This window comes from Haliotis rufescens, unplaced genomic scaffold (assembly GCF_023055435.1).
Source record: "Haliotis rufescens isolate VD_foot unplaced genomic scaffold, xgHalRufe1.0.p SCAF_74, whole genome shotgun sequence".
Lineage (NCBI taxonomy): Eukaryota > Metazoa > Mollusca > Gastropoda > Lepetellida > Haliotidae > Haliotis > Haliotis rufescens.
Genome location: NW_025964366.1, coordinates 678716 through 687856, shown reverse-complemented (window position 1 = coordinate 687856; position 9141 = coordinate 678716). Strand labels below are relative to the sequence as shown.

Here is a 9141-nt window from a genome sequence, read left to right as displayed (position 1 = left end):
CATGGGTTGCTGAAGACCTATTCTGACACGGATCTTCAAAGGACTAGGAAGCGTCTTAGTGACACGTGCATAGTTCTACTCTCAGCATCAGAATTGTGACCTTGTGACCACGTGACCTCATGACCTCGTCACCACCACAATGGAGATATTCGGCAAGATTCTCGTTTCTTTGAAGGTTTTGGGGCCAAAGATCGACTTATCCACCCACTCATGCTGTGATGAAGTCGTCGCCGCTCGCCCATTATTCGGAGCGAGGTTTCTCTTGAAGGCGGGTATTTCGTGAATGAAGACAAATTCTACCACTGATCATCGATAACAATTTATTGTACATCCATTACAGCACAATGACACATACGTGTGTCCATCACATGTACATTTCTACAGCACTCAATTAGAACAAATACAAAGAAACCCCGTTAATCCGGACATGGTTAATCCGACCACCAATTTTATATCGCGTCTGGAACATGGGAACGTTACCTACGAAGGGCTAACGCAAAAGTGATTTTGATATCCCGGAATATGTTCATCCGGGATGTTTCCATGACAACCACATTCTCCTGATTAATGGGGTTTTGCGTTTTGTGAAAGACTTTAGGTACCCTGATGAGACAACGTGAGACTATAACATGAAACGTTGCCAACTTCTCAACACCACGGGAACACATCGGCCACAGTACACAACCAATAACTCTGACTCTCTGGAATGTGTTAGAAGACAATGCTAATGTATGTCATACGAGGCTGTAAGGTATTGCATTAGTAGTATATGGTTATAAGAAGTGTATGATCACTAGAGTAGGACCTTTAAAGTCCGGAAATCCTGATCTATGGACAAGTACTTTTGTAGACATCTACACATGTACAAAGGAGCACCACTAACCTCGTTAATCCGAATGATTTCACTGTGAACAGTACCGTCCGGATAAACGAGGTTACCCTCTACGTGAAAGGGGGTTGTTAACTCCAAGCCCTTAATTACAGGTATGTAAGGTTCGACCATATTAGTGGCTAAGAGTCAACCTTATTCAAATACTGCAGATGTTAAACAAGCACAAAGCCATAATTTAGCAAATAAAATTTTAAGATTAAGTATTAAGAAATACGTGTTACATTCGCGATTGGAATATCAAGTTGGGGCCGATGGTGAATCAGGCCACGATTTGCACTGTAGATACATGGGGCGTGGTTCAATGGCAAACACGAGCACTAGGAACATGGCGATGAGAAACAATAACTTAAAGACACATCAAAACTACAAACAAAGGCGGTATAAATTACATCACATCTGCTCAAGCATGTAACGTATTTAACGAATGTTTAGATAGTTGGCATATTCTATTTCAACAGGCACTATTTTCATTTACAGGTGTCTTGTCAGTTCCAGTTTTAAGTTTGGAATTCATTGTTCAGTAAGAATGTCTCTTCTTCGTGTTGAAACGTGTTAGGTCTTTCCTTTCATGACGTCATGTGTCATTTTTAATGGAGGCCATTTATGAGCATAGAGCTGTAGTTTACTAAAGCAGTGTTCGGAGTTTTGTACTTCAATTCTCTGTAGGACGCCGTGATAGGTCATTGATGTCACGGAAGGATATGGTGTGTCCTGCACTTCTATATCTGTCACGTGCCCCTGAAGTCATTGTTGACAGCGAGTATCACACAAATGAGTCAACTATATTGCCATTCTCACACAATTACAAGCGCCAACATCCTTCCCTCATTTCTGACTCGCGTCATTCTTGGGTCCATTATTGTCATATTCCTGAGCCAGAGTCCAATCCTTAACAACAACGTGTGTGCAGGAACAACGTGCAACAACAATGTGCAACAACAAATTTGGCAAAACAGAGATTCGACAGCTCGAGGTCACTTCCGGTTGAGCTGCCAGTCCATATGCGCCTGCGCAAAATGGACGAAGAGTTCTGACATCCTGGATGACGCCATGTTTTGTGACGCAGATTTCATCTTCTCTCGTTCATTTCTCGTTCTTCTTAAACAGCTGCTTGAAGCTTCTCCAAAACTTCCTCTTCTTTTTCGGACACACTGCGGTGGTGAGCGCGCCATGAAACACGCTCTTCAAACCGTCCCCAGTCAGTGACGAGCACTCCACATAGGCTTCAGCACCAACCTTTCTTGCTAGTTTCTTAGCCTGACTCAGGGACACGCATTCCCCAGGGTACTGCGCATCCTCCCTCAGGTCCGCCTGAGTACCGACAAGGATAAAGCGGGTTCCGGGTTTGAATTCCTTCAGTTCTGGGATCCATCGTGTCCTGACGTTAGTAAATGAGTCTTGACTGGCCACGGAGAAGCAGACGACAAACACGTCAGTGTTGAAGTAGGACAAAGTGCGCAGGCGGTCATAAGTTTCCTGAAATGATGAATAGAATTCGATGAGTCTTCAAAACTACCAGTTATTAATATTAACAGTTATCATATCATAACATATCCCTTTCATCAATTGTTAGAGTGAGTGAGTGAGTATGATTTTACGCCGCTTTTAGTAATATTCCAGCAATATCACGGCGGGGGACACCAGAAATGGGCTTCACACATTGTACCCATGTCGGGAATCGAACCCGGGTCTTCGGCGTGACGAGCGAACGCTTAAACCACTAGGCTCCCCGACCGCCCCCTCAATTGTTAGAAGCACAATGAAACAATACTGCCCGTAGAATGATGTACATGTACTTGTTTTATAAACCGAAAATACAGAAAAACGGAAAAGATGACCGGCAGAGAAAGTATACATCCATGTTTTACGGTGGCTAAAAATTAAACAAAAAATAAATGGTCGTTCGATGGTGATGTATTTCACAAGGATATCCTTGTGTTTTTTACCTTAAGTTTGCTGTGTTTCGGTTACTGTTTTCAGCCTAATCGTGTTGATAACATTTGTAATTTTTTGGTCTAAAAAATAGGTCAAATATATTCCGTTCTGGAAACCTAATAGTTTTAAGAATGGTGAATGTTTTGTTGAAAAATACATATTTTGTTATTGTTTGACAAAGACGTGTGCAGTGCAGAGTTTCCCATAGGCGGATGAGATAAATATGTCACAGGCATGACTATTACGTCACAAACAATAAAAACAACTATTACCTAACAACCCTGTTTAAGACACCAGCACACACGCTATATCGGAACGAGGCTCAGTGACCTTAGCTATTCAACGTCTTACAACGAGACCTTGTTATAACCATCATTATCACATCACAAAACGTGTCTCCGTGCCCCGAGGACACAAATTCATCTTTTAAACTTTTTATTTCCTCATAGCATGACGTAAGACTAATCAGAAGCGTGACCAGATGGTCCGGCGATTATTTACCTTTGTGGGATCGCTTCCGACTGTGTTTTATAGCCTTGAATATTTTATTTTGACACATTTATGGTTTTTAAGCACAGATTCTGAACACATTTGCCATGAATAATTTCAAAGGCGCCGACTTGGCGCTAAAATTATTCACTTATTCCAAGACAACACCGACCTTCGTGGTGGCCATCTGTGTATTCCCTTATAAAACTAATTCAATGAAAACGTATGTTTGCTCTAATATTTATATTACAGAAGGGGGCGTGTTTGTTTGGAATCTACTGACCTGTCCAGCTGTGTCCATAAGGCAGAGGTCATAGTAGCGGTCGCCAAGGTCAAGGGACACTGAAACAAACAAAATATACATTACTGGTTTGGCGGTGTATACATTACGTACTTAAGCGACATCACAATCATCATATCGGTTCGAATCCCGTTTCGCCCCAATTATGTTTCTAGGTTTGTGAGCACCATACCCGTCCTCGTTTGTTTCACCGAAGTGGTAAACGTCTGAGACCTGCATCACTTCGGGCTTTCCTCCCATATTAAGCTGACACGCCGTGATATAACTGGAATAATGTTATAAGCGGCGTTTAACCCAACTCACGCACTCACTATAATCCATCACAAAAAAACGGAATGTACTCGTAGCGAGTCATGCACTTTCCTTCACAACAGATGTGGCAGTGAAGCATGGCTGTTCGCGTTGCGTATACATTTAATGCTACCCCTGATCTCGTAAGTCACAACGGCTTGAATATAAACTATTCAGTGCACACACATTGCAACACGACACCATATTACCTGCAGGCCTGTGTATATGCATACATCAACATGAGACATGTTCAAGCTGTGACGACGTCATGCATATATATGATTGATGTAGTTTACTTGTAATTACAGGTAACCGACTCCTGTTTACACATTCCGTCGCCATCCTAACCCCTGATTACAGGTAAGAGACGTGTGACAGGTGTGTTTGTCAAAAAGCTGGGTCCGTGCTCATCATCATCCTTTATCGTAGATACCAACGTATGTAAGTTACCTTACAGGTGATTGTTATTTTTCAGATTTTTTATTCACATGATAAGAGGTGAGCTCGTATAAAAGCTGTTTCTTTCAACACATAGACTTACTGGAGCTCCAAGTTGTTTATATACACCTATTATTTACTTGCAAACTACTTTTCTTTGACAAATAAGTTCTAATATTTTACCATATTCGTCATCCATGGACGCGATATGCCTGTTGGACTGATGCTTATAATAATTACTTTTATAAAACAGAAAAATAGAAAGAATGCCAATTAGTACCAATATCAGAACGGAACCCGACGTGGAATCATTTAACGCCGCCCGGCTACAATTAACAAGCAAATTATTCAGTGCAAACCCAAAGTTGTCAACGGCTGACTCAAAGCGTTAAACAGCGCTACATCCTCTCTTTACAACAATATGTAATGTATCTTTTCATTCTTAGGAGTGGACATACCTCAGTCACGTGACACAACATTCCGCTAAATCACGTGACGACTTATACCCGATTCGAATTTGAAAGCATGACCGGGTTACGAATAAGAAAGATGCTAAGATATTACATATTTTGGTGCAAGAGGTTTCCGTTCATAACGTACAATGAAAATTAGGCTTACGCGCATACCAGAAACATATTCCCTACATGAGGTGCATTATAGTCTGGGGATATGGAAACGGTTATTAAACATAATCATATTTTCTTTTGTGGTCCCCTAATCGCCAAACAAAGAAACCAGCGTTCCGCGAAACTAATTCTAAGCCCTCCGTCTTTATCTCTATGAAATTTCGGGCTGTCTCGCCGCTTCGTTCCGCTTTAAGAATGCCAGTTTTGTATTAACCATGTCTGAGTTTTAAGTAAAAAAGTCGTTAATAGGATATATATTACACAAGCGTCATGGTCTGAGGATGGCTTTAGAACCGATTGGGTATTCAGTTGCCATATGTACATTTTTTAGTATTTGTTCATTTCGTCTAAATGAATTCCTGATGCTATTGACATGTAGATGCAAATTATGAATCTTGGTCGTGTCACTCACATAAGAATGTGGACTTTGTATTAGTTATTCAACACAGGGTGGTAAGTGTCTCAGACTTGGAACAGAGCTATTGACACACACGCGCAAATGACCCGCTGGTGAAACTTACACATTGGTGTCAATTTCATTTGATTGGGTCCAGTGATACAGAGAAGATTTTTTGAATTTGAGGATGTAACGGAAATTCGTTGATACGTGACTGATTATGGTATTTGAAAGTGTTCATGTTAAATATTCAGTGTTAAATTTTTTTATTCAGGGTGATATTATTGCTTATGTCTGTACAACCATGTTTCCTAGTGCATACATTGGGTGTATATATCAAATATGCTAATGGATTAATTGAATCAGGATGTGATTCGCGTAACATGGGTGATAAATACACCGGCCTGCGGATGAAACTAATATGTGTTTAAGGAAAAGAGCCTGATAAGCAACAATATTCACCTTTACATTAATAATGACCATTTTCCTTAAAGCAAAACATCTTATTGATTATTCAGTGCTCCATTCTTACAATAAAATATTATATTTGCTTAAGTGGGATGACTGTAACTTTTGGTTCTTCCGAAACATCATGTAAACGCCTTAACAGGTCACACATTACGCCCGGAGGTCAAGGGCCAGCACTTCATTTTTCAGCAACGCCCCGGGTGTTAGCTTTTCTTGCGTGGCCATTCGCTGACCACGAGGGGACAATCGGGAAGCAATGTCACTGCCTAGACTTCTGGCATATGAAAACAATTACGTGGTCTTGAACCTACAGCGACCTCTCACGTATCACGAATAGCTGGGTGAAAAGATGAATGTAAAACAAAGCGTACGAGGGAAAGTTACGTCATGCAACGTGCTCCGGAGTGGATGTCGGCGTGAACGCTGCTTGTACCTAACTTAGAGCCTTCGGAGGGGGGAGCAGTCAAGGTGACGGTGCTACTCATGTTGGATTAACACAGTGAGAAATGACATAATCGATTTTACACACTAAGCATAAATAGCGTCGGAGGTAGAAGGCAACCTTGCCGTAACCCTGATTTAAACAACAGTATATGTACTTTTGTGTGAACTGGTGGCTCATATGACCCTTGGCTATGGGATAAAAGACATTTTGTACCCTACATTCACACCACTGAATATTATGTAAAGGTAATTTTACACCTGTGTAGTGCAACAAAGATAAATAAGATACTCTGCACTGTATAATCATATACGATAAATATACAGTACCGTGTCAATAAGCTGGGTTTTAACGTAAGCGTTTCATATACCATAAGTTTGACGCGGGTAAATAATGACTAAATTCGAAAGATACACAGTACAGTGTCAAGTATAAGATGGATTTTAAAGAGAACCTGCAAGGAGATTCATCTTAATCTGGGCTTTTAGTTTCAGAAAATACCAGTGTTGGGGGATTATCTCGCACACGTTACCATACAAAACTTCCCATTATGTGATCTTGCAAGCAACAGAGAAGTGTTTCCATTAAAAATGGTAATACTCGGAGGGATGCGGCTTTAACACCTGCACGCCTTCGTGTTTTCATAACTAACTAGAACACTCGTTCTTCATTGTCCCGGTAATATCACAGTAAGCACAGCCGGAAAGATTCCCGCAGCGACCTCGCACAGCTCACCTACTGGATTCGTTTGTCTTCTTCATTACCCTATTCAGAAAAAGAGTCTAAGAGACCACAGGCGAGAAATAAGCGGATTGAGAGACACTGGGGATGTAATCTTCTTATCTGTTATGACCATGAACGGACAACGCTGACTTCGTAAACACTGTGAAATAATGCAGTTTGTGTATGAAAGTTTGACATTATCACACATATATTTTGTCTTTTTTTAAATATTGTTTTCTTTGTTTGTATACTGTTTTTGTTAAAACTAGTCTCAGACACTAGAGCATATGTTATAAAACATTCACCTCCTTCTAACAGCCTATAACAATCCCTTTTTTAGCTTTAAGAATTTTAAGGGTTTCTTTATAGACTAAGTTTTATTAATATTATACATACCTTATTTCAGGGAGTGTATATCGGTCTCACTGTTAGGCTTATTTTTAACAATAAATTTGGCTCTGTTCCCTGTAGTATGACATGTGTATACACATCTGAGCTTACAAATTGATTGATTGAAGTTATCAGTTATTTCACAAATTTAAGAATGCAGACATTGATGGTAAATATAGGTGTTAGATAAATAACTTAGTATTTTTACAAAACTTATAGATGCGGAATGCATGAGGAAAGTCGGAACTCCTATTTTTTCAGAAATACCGAATCAAATAACGAACGAGCTAAAACAACATGTACAACAACGCGCTTAGAACAACACAGTGATCGTTTGAATGTTAGTTCTCACTTGTCTGTCAGTCAGCTGTCAGGGAGGAGTGTTGTTATTTGATCTAATTAACAACAATCAATTGACGTATGGGCTTGTTTGTCAGTTCACACTGACATGGAAATGTTGCCATAGTTATTGTCTGAGAGAAATGTGTTTATTACTTGGTAAACAAACGGCGAGACATAATATCAGGCGACAGACTGTCACTAACTGACGTCAATAGTTTCAAATACTTTAAGAAAAACAATTCCATTCAGGTCCTATTTTTTAAATAAAATTATATCAAACACTACAGTTAAAAAAAGTACCTTATATGTTTACATATATACCAAATGCCGTCACAACACTTGTCTGATCAGATATGAACTATTAATAAAGTCTAGATTAATTTAGATAAAGTTTTCATCAAAATCATCCTTGAAAGGCATTTAGAATTGATACACATAAGGAAGAGAATTTATGGATGTCAACTTCTTTATTATGAGGAACACATCGTTTCGGTGTATATGATTACTCCTTCATCAGTTGAATGATGACGGGTTTCCATTCACCTGATGAAGGAGTAAGCATATACTCCGAAACGTTGTGTTCCTCATAAAATCATAATTGATAAAATTATGTATTCCAACTGCAAAGCTACATTAAACAATCGAAAATTGTATTCATGTACATTGAAAACGATATTACAATGATAAAAATAAATAAATTTAAAACTCACCAGCGTAGCTATCGAAACAGGTCGGTATATACTCTTCCAGGAACCGTCCATCAATATACCGGAGGAGCATGCTAGTTTTCCCTACTCCTCCGTCGCCGACAACGACACATTTAACATCTCCACCGATATTAACAACCATGATGTAAGCAACGTCTCAGACACCGATATATTTCTGCCTCGTGCGTCTTCTGCCGAGCTTGTATCTACTGACTCAGTCGGCCGCCTGTGTAGCGGTTTTGACAAGCCCATGTGACGTCGCGGTCACGTGACAGTAAGAGGATCTCGGTGTTTCCTTTTCTATATTTAGCACCCGGTGAATTATTCTGCTTTTGACTGAGGATTACTCACAGTGTTTGGGTCTGACTTGTATTTTACCCCAATCAGAGAGTGTCCGGTTATTAGAAATGGCGACGGGGCGTGTGCTTCGGTATTACTGCCAATTAGTGTTGGGGAATCAGTCATTTCTTGATTTGTATGTGACGAATATTCCCTGTGAGCGTACAAACACGAGTTCAGTCATTGTGTAATTTATTACATGTAAATAGCTCCATAAACCGCCATATTATTTTTTTCAGTTGAGAAACTGTCTTCCAAACAAAAAACGACTTATTTTGTACATTCACCATGTTTCAAATTTCGTATATTTCTCGGGCCATTAAAGTTATGCATTGTCGTGTGTCGTTTTTTTGTGATGGAT

The 9141-nt window shown here is 39.8% G+C and overlaps 1 protein-coding gene across 1 annotated transcript; it reads right to left on the bottom strand.

Moving 5' to 3' along the window:
• Positions 1 to 303: 303 nt before the first annotated feature.
• LOC124152448 (rho-related GTP-binding protein RhoQ-like) lies at positions 304 to 8663 on the bottom strand. Its single transcript, XM_046525384.2, has 3 exons — positions 8445 to 8663; positions 3600 to 3658; positions 304 to 2368 (listed from the first exon to the last, which is right to left on the bottom strand). Exons 1-3 carry the CDS (start codon positions 8581 to 8583, stop codon positions 1976 to 1978), a joined length of 591 nt encoding a protein of 196 aa, XP_046381340.1. The 5' UTR covers positions 8584 to 8663; the 3' UTR covers positions 304 to 1975.
• Positions 8664 to 9141: the final 478 nt, after the last annotated feature.